The sequence below is a fragment of the Symsagittifera roscoffensis genome, chromosome 2 (genome assembly GCF_963678635.1).
Source record: "Symsagittifera roscoffensis chromosome 2, txSymRosc1.1, whole genome shotgun sequence".
Classification (NCBI taxonomy): domain Eukaryota; kingdom Metazoa; phylum Xenacoelomorpha; order Acoela; family Convolutidae; genus Symsagittifera; species Symsagittifera roscoffensis.
Window position 1 is genome coordinate 49,641,867 of NC_087063.1, and position 17,582 is coordinate 49,659,448.

General features: G+C 32.5%; 1 protein-coding gene across 24 annotated transcripts in view; it reads left to right on the top strand.

Annotated features, from left to right (window-relative positions):
* The window catches only part of LOC134838928 (MFS-type transporter SLC18B1-like), a 43,371-nt gene that overhangs the window by 15,173 nt on the left and 10,616 nt on the right, over positions 1-17,582 (top strand). For 22 of the 24 annotated variants that reach the window (XR_010162361.1, XR_010162362.1, XM_063854258.1 and 19 more), the window contains one exon: positions 361-871. Coding sequence is in view for 20 of the 24 variants with exons in the window: in XM_063854258.1 (XP_063710328.1) it covers positions 361-871 (511 nt within the window). In the remaining 4 variants the exon portion in view is untranslated. Of the gene's footprint in view, positions 1-360; positions 872-17,582 lie in introns of those variants that run through there. The other 2 variants (XM_063854279.1, XM_063854280.1) reach the window with 1 other exon arrangement.

A 17,582-nucleotide genomic window follows, 5' to 3' on the forward strand; every position in this document is an offset into this window, starting at 1 on the left:
ATCCAAGCATCCTTTTCCAACTGCCCCTTTTTTAGTTCCAAACATACCACTTTACACCTTTTCATTAGTTCTAAGAACACCACTACCTTGATTCCCATTGACTTGTGGTTACGGCCGACTGACGTTGCGAAGCCTCTGAAACTCGCTCTGTGCATTCCGGCCACGCCCCCTCGTGGTCGCAACAAACCCCCTCCGCGCCTAAATCCGCCCTTGCTCGTAAGAACATCCGTAGAACATTCCAAAAGAAAACTACGTTGCCCAATTACTTAAATTTACCTGAAAAGCCATAAAAAATCTAAAGGGCGATACTTGCGTTGTTTTTACTGTTTTCAATACTGATTAAAAAAGAAAATTTGCCCTAAAGGACTGACCAAGACTAACGTGGGCACTATTTGCGGATTTTATGACGGCACAGCTTTAATTCTGGGTCTTTTGATATCCAAATTTACCCACCTAGCAAACTGGAAAACAGTTTTCTGGGTTAGTTCTTTATTCTATTCTGTAGCTATCGCATGTTTTGGGGTGCTAACTTTCATCGAAGAAAAATGGACTTATATTGTCCTAAGTGTAATTGATCAAATTGTTGCCGGAGCTGCTTCTTGCTGTATACAAACAGTTATGCTCCCCCTTATGTTCGCTCTATTTCCCAAACAACGTGGTAATTTATCCGCTGCGATTCAAGAAGCATACGAAGCAGGGTCTATTTTGGGATCCTTAATTGGGGGATTTTTGTTCAATTTCGGGGGATATTTTGTGCCATTTCTGATGACTGGGGTATGTGGAATTGTAGTTACGATTCTATCGGCCTTCTTCGTGCTACCTCATAAAATACAACACGTCAACGAAACTGTGCAAGTGAACGAAGAAACTGGTAAGGAGTACATTCAATCTTTATTCTATTAAGTATGTAGGAGTAAAGAATCGCTGAATAAAATGGCAACAGCTAATTATGCTGAAAAGATTGAAATGAAAAATAAGATAGGAAAAAGTTTATTATTTTTCACTTTTAAAATTAAAATTCTTGAGTTAATTTTTTTCGCCACTTTTTTGGAGGGGAAGAGAGCCAAACTATCATCTTTCGGATTATCTTTTTTGATATATGGATTTTCTCTAGGTTCATTTAAGAAAGTTTAAATGATCATGCAACTGATTTGAGTTAATTGAAAAAATCTCTGATTTTATTTTCATTGTCCGCTAGAAATACCCTTTTCCTCAGAAAATTCGAGTAAATTTCTCCTCTTACTTCTTTGAATCATCCACTGATTCTGCCAAATCGTTTTAAGGAAAAGTAAGCGGAGTGTGACTCGGATTCCAAAAAAAGTTGAAAAGCTATTGATTAGTTTTGGTTTTCAGACCAGTTTTGTTTTGAGACCGACTGTGTGTAATGTTAATTAACGTGCTGTTCCGACTATTCTCGAAGGTTGGAACGGATATAATGATTAGGGTCCATTTTGTAACCAGTTCAAAACAAGTCTTTCATATAACCATTTATATTCTTAAAAACTATCGCTGTGAGATACTTAGAACTAACCAATCATGATCCATGAAAAAAAAATTTGTAAGGCTGAATATTTTATAGTTTCGGCCAGAGAGGTTAAATTTAAGTTTGAAAGCAGTTGCTCTCCCTCTCCTCTGACTTTGAAAGAAAACCGCTATATACTAGATCTATTGAGACTAGGAAAAATAGGATAAGTATTAGGACCGGTATTAGACTAAGAAGTTGCACGACTCTATCCGGCCGAAAATAAGATCGCAAAAAGACGATGTACCCTATCCGAAATTACTTAAAGAAAAACTAAACTCATCCCCGGACCTAAACTCATCTGGTGCGACCAAGCGAGTCTCGAGCAGACTTATACCAATTTATATATAGAAAACCAGACATAGATTAGACAGATTAAAATTAGATAAGAAAAAGATCATCAAAATGTTGAGGCAAATCGACAATAAAATTAGTTAATTTCCACATCTCAATAAATCTAATCAAATCAAGTCAATTTTAAAGCCGAAACAAGGCCACAAGACGAAAAAACAAATTTCTGCATTGCAAAGCGAAAAAGCAGACTACGAGGATTATCATTTTGGTTTAAATTTGCAATGAATAAAGCCGTAGAATTGATATTATGAAAACTAGTCTTATATATAGTCTTGAACAACGAGTCGACAAATAAACTCATAACTTTTAACTTTAAATCTCAATTTTAAATTATAATGTTTTATAACCAAAAACACAAATTAAAAAAATTAGTTAGTGTAAAAAATTTAATGAGTAGTTTTAATAAACTTTTTTTTTGGAAACTTGCACTCGAGGACCATCACTGCTTTGGTTCTTCATCTAAAAAAAATCTAAATTTTCAAAACAAGATCATCGAGATTTTTCTGGGATCTGTTACCATTTTTTAATGAATCGATTAGTTTCAATCATTTTCTATCAGGGCTTGCCCTTGCTGTAATTAAAATTGTATTTGATTGCTTTAAATCAGATCATCGAGGCCCCCCTTGAATCTTCAAACTTTATCCTTGAATCTAAGTCCGAAATTTTTATTCAAACTTCTTACTTCTATTTAATTTTAAAAACTTATATAATCAAGGCTTTCCTGGGAAAACGTTTCAGTAAATTAAATTCCACCTCATAATACTGATTCTAACGATTTCAAACAACGATTTACTTTCCAACCCTCACTTACTACCTAAGGTTAATTGAAACTTTTCCGACACAAACTAACCATTCAAATTAAGCTAACTAAATAAGAACTTCGGTTACTCATCCTTCACTTGAACCCCAGCTCTTAATTGACCCAGGCCTGGAACAAATCTTAGTTCTAGTCAGAACCAAATAGTATCGAACGTTCTACTTGTGTTCTAATTGTTTCTGAACCTTGTGGAATGATTTACTAATCACCAACCCTCGATCTTGTATCGATCCTCCTTTAAGTAAAATTAAATTAACTTAGCTGTTTAGAACGCCACAATCGTTTGAGCGCAGTAAAAAAGCCACGACAATGCAACCCGAGGATTAGGATAAACAAAATAATGAAAAAGAAGGCTATAATATCTAAGCAGAACCATATTATAAAAACTCAATTTTCGGAGTCAAATCTAACGACTATACAAAAACTTGAAACCCTCAGAGACAAGTAACACGATAAAAATAAGCCAGTTGACGATCAACAAAACTTTTCCGAATCAAAAGCCACAACAGCGTCATCAATAAAAGGCAAACGTAGATTAAAAACTTTTATAGTCGAAAACTAGTAAGTTCATATAATTGGAATCAACCAATAAGAGACATTGAAAGCTACACATTAACTGTCATGCCACATAAGAAAACTCGTTACGACCAAAAAGTTGTCGATGACTGCACCCACCCTCACATTTTTCATTGAACCCACTGGCGAAGCGTCACAAGGATAAGTACAGTTTTGCCGCAATCTGATTAAAAATTATTTCAGAAACGAAATAACCCCTGTCATCAGGAATTCCAAGAAATAAAAATTTTAAAAAAATAGATATCAGATCACTACTTACCAAGTATAGGTAACATAACCCCATAATACGGCACCATGTTTAGACAATCAAGCGCCAACACATCGAAAACAAGCAGTTGTTATGGAATTTAGTTTCTCAAAATTTTTACAGAATATATCTAATTTATTTCAACATCAAAATTCATAAAGATTCATAAAGAGCAAACTCAATATTCACAAATGACGTCTTGGCAACTATCTACAGCTTTATTTCATTACTAGAAGTCGTTGAAACAGTTTATGCAACCCTAATCACAAACATCGCGACATGCAGCAGTAAGCACATAAAAAAATCTTTTTCCACGATTCTTAGATTCAGTTCGCAAAACACTCACTGATACAAAGACTTCACAATTAATAAAACTTGACTTACGAAGAATATTAGCATGGCTCATAATAGATTACTTTCAACACAAGCTAGAACTAAATGCACAATCTCGAAAAAAAAACTTCGCACACACTGTATCGAAAAAACATTTTTAGCAGATGCAACCAATTATGTATGGGACCCAGCATTGTATCAGGATACGTTCTTTAATATACCAAACGGTGTTTCCAGTGAAGCAACCCAAGATATCTCAGTACATAAAAAACAACCTAGGAGTAACTCCAATAATGGCGGATGTCTCACATTTAAACTACAATTAAATGTTTTATGATAGAACATTTAACAAAAGTTTTAAAAAATTTATGAATAAACAAACTATTATAAATGGAACTTAACGCTAAATCGTCAAGGTTTTCAAACAGCATCATATTTCATTAGTAAATAAATTGTTGAAATAATTCTGCAATAACACAATGAAGTATATCACAGATACTTCTTTTCCGCAAACAACAGTGCAATTAACGGTTAAACCAACTGTTTCCTAATTGTTCCTACATTGATTAGGAAACATACAGACCAATCATCCAAGAAAACAAAAAATACAAATGTAAAAAAAGGGTTTTGCAAACCACGATTGTGACTGTTTTTGCAAATAGAAAAATTGCTTTTCCATTAGCACGACCACCCGTAACAATTCACACCTAGAGTCAAGAACGTAACTACAATCATTAAACACCCAAAAACCCATCAACTCAATCGGTAACTTTTCTTGATAAATGAAAAAACTCAAACAGATCGCACTGGAAAATTTTCAATTTTTCAACAAAATCAACACTACGCAATCAATAAAGAAATTATTAAAATCCAATAACACCATTCAGCAGACGAAGAAGACTTTTATAAAAAGTCTTTATAAACAGCAAAACAACAATAATTAATTGAATTAGCAGTTGAACGACATATTTTAACCAGATGATATTTTTAAACCAAATGTTTTTGAAACCTATATCAATCCATCAAGACCACATAAAGTACAACAAAAGCTTCCTATAACACCGAATTTTGCACAAGCTAGTCATAACATACAATCACAAAATGCAACGCATACTCAAGGCTACCAACCAGAATCAATGAGAAACATAACTTAGCAGAAAACAATTCACAAATTTTACACAAAAATCTTTTTCAGCAGAAACACTTCAAATGACGATGAACCCATGCCTCATGGGTGGATCAACTATAACATCAAATAAACCACTAATGAGATTTATAGAAACAGACCCTGAAAACTCAGTTGAAAATTTCTTAAATGTTGTCACAGTCAATTTAATTTTGAACTGGTCTTGGATTCATAGACGCACTGCAATGATACAAATCACACTCGACGGAGCAGCCCAAAATTGTTTTTCAGACCTCACCATAAAAAATAAATCCGATTGGAAACGTTTCAAACAAGAATTCTTTGATTCAGAATGAAACAAACAACATCGAAGAGTTGTTTGCACCAAAAAAGTAGACTCCCGACTTAAACTATAAAACAACTCGCCTCAATAACAAAAACTTTAGTACTAAAAGCATATTCTCTGAATACAAATAATTATTAGAACCAAAAAATGACAGAACTTCGAATGACGAACTTAAAATGCATTAAGGTACACTAGCAAACAAAAGAAAACATCACAACCCTTTTCAACTCGCCAACCAGACGTAATTTTCCGTCAGCTCGTAGATAAAATAAAACAAACAGATATCACAACGAAGTTAGAAGAAACAGAAAAATTATAATTACAATGTGTCAATAATTTTCAGACAACTACGTCAAATATAAATGACATTCACGACTTTTATAGTGAGTTAGCAGAAACAACCACTCAAATTCTCATGATATACAAAACTAACCCAAATTTCAAAAAAAAAAATGGTTCGAACTACATGAGAAAGGAACCCGAAATCGTTTTAAAATTTTTTTTTTGAAAAAATTATTTAAAATTTATACAAAAAGAACCGAATTTGTTTAAAAATGGTTTAACTGCTGCCGTACATACGAAAAAAGTAATGCCGAATGTAGTCGAAAGCAACACGACAAATCAGACAGACCACCAAAATAATAAAAACCAGATAAATTTTCTTACCAATACATGAAGAAAGCTCAAAAACTACCACACAAAAATATTGAAAGCAACATTACCTCAGAAAATTTTTTTTCATCCAGCTATAGTAACAGTAGATCAAATACACAAAACACCGACAACTTTCGACGAAAATCCATAAATTGACGAAATTTTCAATTTTATTCACATAACAGATATATCCGCTCGAAGAGTCACAATAGCAGTACAGAAACAAGTACTCAGTATCAAACTCTTATAGAATTAAATAACCTAATTACTATATTCACCGTTCAAATTTGAAATAACCGTAATCAATATTTCTCAATTGATTGTTCCAGTCAATCTTCAAACAACCGCAATGGGGATTACTCAAAAAAGACCTAGAAACTACTCAAATAACAGTTTAACAGTTCGAATAATAGGAATTCTATTAACCGATTGCGTGAAAACTCAAATAATTACAACAATAGAAACAACAGCTACCAAAATAGATCACAAAACTATTCACAGTCGTCACATCGAAACAACTCACAGTCTTCAAAAAGACAAAATCAAAATTATAGAATCAGCAAAAAATTATAAACAGGTACAAGCAACAGTTGAAACAATTCCAGACCCATCAAGAATAGATAAGACAAAAACTTAGGATGTGCAATTAACTCATATATTTTGTGAAAGCAGCTATGAAGCAAGTGAAAACGAAAACACATTAGTTATTCTGATGTTAAAAAGAGATCACGAATATGAAACTCCAGTTCAATTTGATCACTAACAGAACGAATTCCCGATAATAACCTTAACATGCCTAGCATAGGCCAAACAGCCGATAAAAACTTTGCTCCACGTCTCATCGAAAATCACGCCAACTCAATTAATATATAACAAATACGACACCAAAAACACCTCCTCCTAAAGGAAAAATTTGATACATTCCAGAAAACTAAAAATTGTCAACCACCAGTTGTTGAAATAGATTTTCTCTAAGATTCAGGAGCAGAATTAACTATCATAAATATCAATACACCGAATGAAACTCATTTATTACATCTGAGCTTTATATTTTATAAAACCCTAAGAAAGATAGCTACAGCACAAAGAAAAAACTGAAAAAAACAACAAAAATTTCAATTATCTCTCATACCAAGGAATACGATAGAACAAAATAAACTTCTATAAAACCCTTTAAACAGATGTTTTTTATCACAGATATCAAACACAATACAGTAGGTAAACCTTTCAATACTTGATACATACCAACAATTAATACATTCAATTGTAAAGTACAATTAAAGATAAAAACACAGGAACAAGTAAAACTCGTTCATTATTTTTCCTACGTCTCAATCAGCCGCCTCCATTTCTTCAAAAGCTACTTTACTTACAATCAATAACGATAGCATTTGGAAGCATTAACTGGGTACACGTACAATTTTATACTAACTCAAAATCATCAATTCAACAAGGGTCAGAAAACACAACAGTTGTATATGTCTGACATTGATCTCAGACCAATTCATAAATTCTTTCGAGTAACAATCTCATCAATCAAATACGCAAAAAATACAAACTCAGATTTTATTAACCTACTTGTATACTTCATTTCTCCATACAAAATCACCCTTCACTAAAACTTGCTAGAGTTTTGTGAAACAAACGCAACACTACATTCTTTTCAAGAAAAAGCATATAGAGTAAAACATATTTTAGAAGTACCAGATATTTGTCAATCTAATATAGTTGATGAAGAATTGCGAATCCAAAATTTTATGAAAAAACCAAACCAAAACACCAACTTTTCAATAAAACTCGTATTTTAAACCTTCAGTTCAGATTTTTTCAAAACAACAGACGTTTTAAAGAAAGTTCGTTTTCCAACACTCTTAGATAAACCAAAAAGAGATCGAACAACTAGCAATTAATCTAAAAAAAACCCCAATGTAAATGCCACCCTAAAATTTGGTGCGTGAAAATTACATTCATACCTACATCATCTATTTAAACCCGACACAGTCTCCAAAATTAACATGCAAGTAAAGTTCCTATACAAATACAAGACAAAGTAAACAGACTTTTGGATCTTTTCCATTAATAAAAAATTAGTCATCGAGTAAACTAAAAACAACAACCAAAAGGAAATAAATTTTAAAGCCCACGTATTATATTAGCGAAAGGAGAATCCCTCAAAATGGTACTAGACGCAAGATATTTAAATTCTCTGATCCTTGAATCCAAAATCAATTGGCCCATCAAACCAATATAAGGAATTCTCTCAAGCATAAATGGACAATACTACGAAACAGCAGACAAGAACAGCGCACATACCCAAATGCGCCTGGATGAACAATCACACCGCTTAACTCAATTCGTTAATGGAAATCAACAAATCGAAAGTGAGAGACTGTTCTATAGTATTTCTAGAGGACCAGCAGTTTTTCCCGCATTCATGAGGAAAACACTTTGACCATTAAATTTAGGTAAAACTGTAATCACACACTCAGACGATGTCTTCATACAATCACAAGCAAAAGCACAATTGTTCAAAGTTTTAGAAAAATCGCATCCTATTTACAAAAAAATTGGAAGCAGCTTCAAATTATTCACATTTTGTCCTCGCGTTGAGTTCTTATGGACCTATCATCAAAAGACAAAAAATGACTCATTTGACCAAAAAGTCCTGTAGTTCGATTTACATATCACAAACTTAGAAAATTTTAGCTTTAGACAGAAATCTAATCCAAATCATTTATCGGTTTTAACTAAGTTTGATAAAATTTCCCATTTTACACATAGTTTAGACATCAGGTAAAAATTTTGCTTTACCAGATTCCTAACACGAGAAACGACAGTTGAAAATCCACAAAATATAAAAATTTTCCTTGCAAAAGACGAAACATCACATCGATTAGAATGCAAATACTCAGTAACAAATTGACTCAGATAACAAACAGTTAAATCATTCAGACAATTTCCCACTTTATTTCGAAGGTCAAAATAGCTCATGTGAAGTTGATTTAACAGGAAAAAACAACAAGTTTAAACCCATGCCTTTTTCCTCATGGATAACAACAAAACACAATTAAAAACACCAAAAACAAATTCCAGAACGTTATAAGACCTTCTCATTAAAAAAAACAAGACTTAGTTGACAAAATCAAAATAGCAGGACCATCTGATACCAACACGAAAATTACAATAAAAGAAGTATTTGATTTACGAGACACGGTTGATAACAAACCGCTAACTTGTCAAGAGATACAGAACAGTTTTTACCACATACAGTTAAACTACCATAGACCTACGCAAAAATATCAAAATCTTCAATCTGTTTTTCGCCAAATGAAATCTTGTCATAAATATAAAACTGAACCCGGAAAGGCAGATATCACCATCTTAGGAAACAAAACCCTATATCGTTACTTCCGAAAATTTGTGAAAACAAAAAATGATTAAACAAAGATAGTCAAAAATCTTTACACAGATATTAAACTCCTCTATCTTCCTTTCAGTTTAATATTAATCGCATTTTACACATCACAAAAATACAGATTGGTTCTATAAAAATCATGTTTTCATCGAAAGTTTTTACTTCCCACACGCACCAATATGAAAAAAAGTACTTTTCAATGAATGTCTCTGTTGCCAAATAGAAACTATTGCCACATTATAGACAAATTGCCGAAAAACAAGACTTTAAAGTACAGTTTTTACATTTCAGTCATAGGGTTTCAGTTGATGCAAAAATCCCTTTCCCACTTTTTTCTGAAACAAACTCTTACATTATGGTAACTCTAGACGCATTTACACATTATGTAGCATTTGAGCAAAAATAGTAATACCCGAAATCCTTGTTACAGGGAACTGAACTTATCATTGATGAAATAGTCATATGATGTCACTTAAATAAAATTAGACGTAAATGTAGAACATTGTCCGTCCCATGGACTAATGAATTATTCGAAGGCATGAATCATTCACTTCAACAAATTTTCCGATGTATATTTAGCGGAAACGATAATATACACTGGATGGTCAGCAGATATTAAATTAGTTCAACTCGCACTAATTTCAAATGTTTCAACTCGCGCATAGAATCTCAACACGCAACAACTTTTAAATAATTACCTCATGAAAAAGTTTTTAATCAAAAGCCACTTTAACCAACAATGTTCACTGCTAATTCCCCAAAAAAATGCACAAAGTTATGGTAAGTCATCGTAAATCTCCCTTTGTTATAATCTACCACTTCACAGTCACGATGAATATCTTTTTTATCATCCACAAATCTTAAAACTAGCTACCGGTACCCTTACGAAAAAAAAGATAAACAACACAATTGTGAAAAAACGCAGAAACTTATTTTAAAAAAAATAATCATTAAAAAGACAAAATCTTCACTGTCAACTCAGTTCACGTTTTACACCAATCAAAATTAGGATCTTTTGTTTTTATCCCAAACTTTAAAAACATAAAGGAATTTCACAGTAATTATATCCCATAAAAACCATATCAAATCATTGACAAACGTACAGATGTAAAATACGAACTAATCGGTTAAAAAAGGAAATCACTCAGCATAGAAAAATCCTCTTATCTTTTTATTCAAAAGAGTACACTTTTGGCGAACTAATACAGTTAGTTTTTTACTAGATTCCATTTGTTTAAACACCTCGGGAAATCAGTGATCCCAAAATAACAACGATTTCAACAACATTACCAATGCCAACAATTGAAACAAAAAAATCCCAGTAAAACCCACTAAATTCACCGCAATTACAAAGAACGAATCAAGACTTAAAAGACAAAATTTAAAGCCTGAAGCTAAAAATAATCGCAACAACTCCAATCATATTGACTCCGAAACCAGCCAGAAAAGATTTTTAAATTCTATTACTCAATCTAAAGTATTTAAAAAGGCAGAATTTCAACAACCATCTAAAGATTATCGTTATCTTCGAACAATCATAAAAGCCAAAACTTCTATACAAAATTATCACAATTAGAAAAAAAATAAACAAAAGTTAACTTCAATTTTTCAAAATCATATTCTCTCATTCTTACTTCTCAGAAATTATCATTCAAAAATCAATCAATCATAACACTTGAAGTTGTCACACTTTTTTTCCGCTACTGCTTTTATTGACTTTAAATTGACCCAGAACTAAAATTCAAACTTTGAGGCATCCAGGTCAAAATTTAAACAATATCTCATATTTGACAACATAAATAAATATCATACAATGAGTTACACTCAATACACAAATCAACAATTTTGAACCTAATCAGACCCCATAATTCCCCTACAAAAAATAAGTAAACTAGCCTAAAGCTGAAAAATTATAAGATTACAGCCTAAAAAAAATCTAACCCGCAAAAACCCATAATCATCCAAAAAAAAAAACAAGAATTAGCGAGCTATATCAAAACGTCCAGATTTTCATTCACTAAAACTTCTCCATACACAGCCTATTTGTCAAAAGTCAATGAACATCAATGAACATTCTCTAAAAAAAATCAGATATTGCTCAATTTACAGTCAGTTGTTCGAATTTTGAAAAACGCTTCTAACAAACTTCATAATTTTTTCACTAATAAATTAAAGCTGTAGCACTTTATTGAAGCGATGCTTTAGAGTTTACAATAATCATAAACAAACTTTTCGTTTTCCCAGACATTTGACAACCTAACCAGGTACAATAATCAAAAATTTTTCTTCCAAACTATTAAAAATCTTCTCAACAAAACAGACCTCCTGATATTTTTTGTAAATTTCCTAACAGTAAAAGCTTCCCACATGTTGACCATCTATACATGTTTTAAGAAAGCTTTAATTGCATTGATCCTAGTAATTATTTCAACTTATCATTTTTGTTGAAAACTACTACCAAGAACATTCATTTTAAAACTTCGTCGAAAACTTCTAAAAAGAAAAATCAAAGATGCTGATCCAACCCCTAAAACAGATTCCCCATCTAGCAACCTATCCCAACATCCGAACTAAAACCTCCGTACAACTCCTACTATCTCAATTCAATCAACTCAGTATCTAATGTCTACTAGTATAATATACGTAGAAAACCCATATACCTTTGAAGATAGACAAGCACCCTTATTACAACCATTAACACCAGCTCATCACGACACTCCCTTAAGTGAACCATAGTACAAACCATCCTATAATATCCACCCAACATTACCATTAGGTCTGAATAGAACAAGATAACATAATCCAAACCGAAACCCGAATAATCAAATTGATCGACAAATAATTCATACATGACGAAACAAGAATTTGATGACACCACGAGTTCAATTCAACATACCCTCATCTTCTACATCACCCCCTCTTAAACTCTCAGGCAATACACTAAAAAACGCACCTCCGCCTGTAAATTTCAATTCACAGCAAAACACACCGATTTTTTCATCAGAATAGTTAGGCTCAACACCCACTTTTGAAAATATCAAAGAAAACCGTTTAATCCCCCAACCTCTTCACAAAAGCTCCCACTTTGAAAGAACTATTATTTTTCCAAGGTGATTTAAACCTCGCCGACGGTCCAATCGATAGTCCTTCAAAAACAACGTCATAAATTCTACCAGAAACAAATTTCCTACCATCAACACCTTCCTTAACAAGTATATCATCTTTAAATATTTTCCCAATAGACCTTCAACGTCATCAAAATAATAGATTTCAATAACTACAAAAAAGCACGACGACTATGTTGAAACACTTCCGCGCACTCCTTTTTTGATTAATTATTAGATATCAGCCGCCGACACAATTGGGAGCTAAAATGACTACAGTACAGACACGATACACATAAAGATATCCAAGATTGGACACAACATCAAAAACTATCTCAACAGAAATTATAACTAAAATTTGAAATAGTATTGAAAATTAAATAAACTCACCAATCACCCATTACCACTTTCTCAACGTGACATTAAAGTTCAATCCTTGCCTCCTCCATTTTTTTTGCACTGAATTAATATACAAATACGATTATACCTCATTCCATATTCTAATTTCAGGAATATCGTACACATTGTCTATTAAAAATTTTATTAATTAACTCCCTTTACCTCTAATCACATCTGGAACCAAGTAACCACATACACCTGTATCTACTGGAGCCAAGAAATCGCAATATCTTTATCCACAGGATTTTATAGTAAGTCACTATGATTAGTTAGGTTAAACACCCACTTCTGAAAAAATCAAAGAAAACCGTTTAATCCCCCAACCTCTTCACACAAGCTCCCACTTCGAATGAGCTATTCTTTTTGCAAGGTGATTCAAACCTCGCCAACGGTCCAATCGATACTTCTTCAGACACAACGTCAAAAACTCTACCAGTAACAAATTACCTAACATCAACACCTTCCGTAACAAGTATATCATCTTTAAATACTTTCCCAAAAAAACTTCAACGTCATCAAAATAAGAGATATCAATAGTTACAAAAAATCACGACGACTATCTTGAAACACTTCTGCAGCACCACCTCCTTTTTTGATTAATTTTTAGATATCAGCCGCCGACACAATTGGGCACTAAATTGACTAAAGTACAGACACGATACACATAAAGATATCCAAGATCACAACATCAAAAACTATCTCATCAGAAATTATAACCTAAATTTGAAATAGTTTTGAAATTTAAAAAATCTCACCAATCACCCATTACCACTATCTCAATGTGACATCCTTGCCTCGTCCATTCATTTATTTGCACAGAATTAATTTACAAATATGATAGATACACAAAAAAGACCATAAATTAAACATCATTTCGTATTCCACTTTCAGGAATATTATACACATTTTCTATTAAAAATTTTTTATTAATTAACTCCCTTTACCTCTAATCACATCTGGAACCAAGTAACCACAAACACCTGTATCCACTGGAACCAAGAAATTGCAATATCTTTATCCACAGGATTTTATAGTATGTCACTATGATTAGTTAGGTTAAACACCCACTTCTGAAAAAATCAAAGAAAACCGTTTAATCCCCCAACCTCTTCACAAAAGCTCCCACTTTGAATTAACTATTCTTTTTGCCAGGTGATTCAAACCTCGCCAACGGTCCAATCGATAATTCTTCAGACACAACGTCATAAACTCTACCAGTAACAAATAACCTACCATCAACACCTTCCGTAACAAGTATATCATCTTTAATATCTTTCCCAATAAAACTTCAACGTCATCAAAATAAGAGATATCAATAGTTACAAAAAATCACGACGACTATATTGAAACACTTCCGCGCACTTCTTTTTTGATTAATTATTAGATATCAGCCGCCGACACAATTGGGCACTAAATTGACTAAAGTACAGACACGATACACATAAAGATATCCAAGATCACAACATCAAAAACTATCTCATCAGAAATTATAACCTAAATTTGAAATAGTTTTAAAATTTAAAAAATCTCACCAATCATCCATTACCACTATCTCAATGTGACATCCTTGCCTCGTCCATTCATTTATTTGCACAGAATTAATTTACAAATACGATAGATACACAAAAAAGACCATAAATTAAACATCATTTCGTATTCCACTTTCAGGAATATTATACACATTTTCTATTAAATTTTTTTTTTACTAATTAACTCCCTTTACCTCTAATCTTATCAGTAAGCAAGTAATCACATACACTGGTATCCACTGGATCCACGAAATCAGAAACACCTGTATTCACAAACAGGATCACAGGATTTTTTAGTAAGTCACTTTGTTTGCAAAAACAATCAACAAAAAACACTACATAGATACGCAAAACACCAAGTTACCCAAGGCGAATCAAAATCCCAAGCACTCGAAAAAACTTAAGTATTTGCAACCTTTTACTCAAAAACGCGCGCTTTAAAGCTAACAGGTTATAGGTTCACGGGTAATTTTTCTATAGTAAAGTTGAACGATACTTACATCTTGATCCCGAAGACTGTAAAAAGTAACTAAACGTTGAAAGTTAGTGAAACAAAAAGACATCACTCGAACACTAGGAAATTTTTAAGTTTCCCAGGTTCACCACATCAACATCAACTTGATTAACATCAAAGCCATATACAACTAGATGAAAAATTTCCCTACCACAGTGCACACGAACAATTAACGTACAATCTTCATGATAATTATCGGATACCACGCCAATTAATTGACCACTCCATTTGTAAAGCAGGCAGAAAGGACTCCGTATACCAAAAAAATAATTTTCTTTGATTGGAAATCAAAGCCTGAACAAATTCAACTTACACGCCATTTAAAAGGTGATACTAGATTATATCAAGGATTCGGCTTATCGTGTTGAATTGATCAAGGATATTGCGATCCCACCGCCCGCAACAAGGCAACCAAAGTTTGGTTTCCTGAAGACACATTTACTACCTTTCAAATCGCTAAAATCTAGATAGGATTAATTTCTACAAACTTTTTTTTATCGAATCTATACCATTTGAACGATTAAATTTTAATGGAACAAAATGAGCTGAAAATCCCTATAGAAACATACAAAGTGTTGAAAAAAGTAAACACGTTTTCAAGTACATCCGGAAACTGAATTAGCATGCAAATTTTAGAAACCACTATTTAGAACTCAAAACTCTGAATTACTAGTTGAATATAAAAAAGTTTTTGTTAGGAAAACAGGAAAACTCATAATCCACTAAAAAATCTCAAAACAAAACAGAAACGATGAAAAATCTTACATACCAGTCACACTACAGTTTAATATTAATCGCATTTTTCACAATACAAAAACACAGATTGGTTCTAAAAAAGTCATATTTTCATCCAAAGTTTTTACTTCCCATACGCACCAATATGAGAAAAAAGTACTTTTCAATTAATGTCTCTGTTGCAGTTAATGAAACATCCTCACAGTCATAATAGATATAAACCAATAACTAGAAAGTTTTTCTAATAAAAAGTTTGTTTGCTATGTAAATTTGAAAAACGGCCTAGTTTCCTTACAAATACGTTAAGTAATACCGGTGGCAGCATTTAACTGTTAACTTTTCAAGCCTTTAAATTGATTTTTGACTAGCTCACGAAAACAGAAAATGGTATATGTATGTTGCAATTTACTATTATTAACGGGTAAAAATGTATTTTTTTAAGAAAATAAAATTTCTTACCTGATATTATAAAAAACGCACCTTAGCATTAGTTGTTTCAATCAAATCAGAAAAAGACAACATCCTCACAGTCAACTCAGTTCACGTTTTACACCAATCTAAATTAGGATCTTTTGTATTTATCCCAATCTTTAAAAACATAAAAGAATTTCACAGTAATTATATCCCATAAAAACCATACCAAATCATTGACAAACGTACAGATGTAAAATACGAACTAATCGGTTAAAAAAGGAAATCACTCAGCATAGAAAAATCCTCTTATCATTTTATTCAAAAGAGTACGCTTTTCACGAACTAATACAATTATTTTTTTTACTAGACTCCATTTGTTTAAACACCTCGGGAAATCAGTGATCCCAAAATAACAGCAATTTCAACAACATTACCAATGCCAACAATTGAAACAACAAAAAATCCCAGTAAAACCCACTAAGTTTACCGCAATTACACAAAGAACAAATCAAAACTTAAAAGAGAAAATTTAAAGCCTGAAACTAAAAATAATCGCAACAACGCCAATCATCTTGACTCCAAAACCAGCCAGAAAAAATTTTAAAATTCTATTACTCAATCTAAAGTATTTAAAAAGGCAGAAATTCAACAGCCATCTAAAAATTATCGTTATCCTCGAACAATCATAAATGTCTGCGAATTTCTCTGTTGCCAAATAGGGAAACTATTGCCACATCAGAGACAAATTGCCGAAAAACAAGACTTTCAAGTACAGTTTTTACATTTCAATCATAGAGTTTCATTTGATGCAAAAATTTTTTCCCACTTTTTTCTGAAACAAACTCTTACATTATGGTAACTGTAGACGCATTTACACATTATGTAGCATTAGAGCAAAAATGTTTATACCCGAAATCCTTGTTACAGGGAACTGAACTTATCATTGATGAAATAGTCATTTGATATCACTAAAATAAAATAAGACGTAAATCTAGAACATTGTCCGCCCCATGGACTAATGGATTATTCAAGGCATGAATCGTTCACTTCAACAAATTCTCCGATGTATAATTTGCGGAAACGATAAAAAAAACACTGAATGGTCAGCAGATGTAAAATTAGTTCAACTCGCACTAATTTCAAAGGTTTCAACTCGCGCATATAATCTCAACACGCAACCACCTTTTAATAATTACCTCATGAAAAAGATTTTAATCAAAAGCCACGTTAACCAACAATGTTCACTGCTATTTCCTCAAAAAATGCACAAAGTTATGGTAAGTCATCGTAAGACTCCCTTTGTTATAATCTACCATTTCACAGTCACGATGAAGATCATTTTTATCATCCACAAATCTTAAAACTAGCTACCGGTACCCACACGAAAAATTTTTCAAAAACATAAACAACACATTTTAAAAAAAACGCAGAAACTTATTAAAAAAATCAATAAAAAGACAGCATCCTCACAGTCAACTCAGTTCACGTTTTACACCA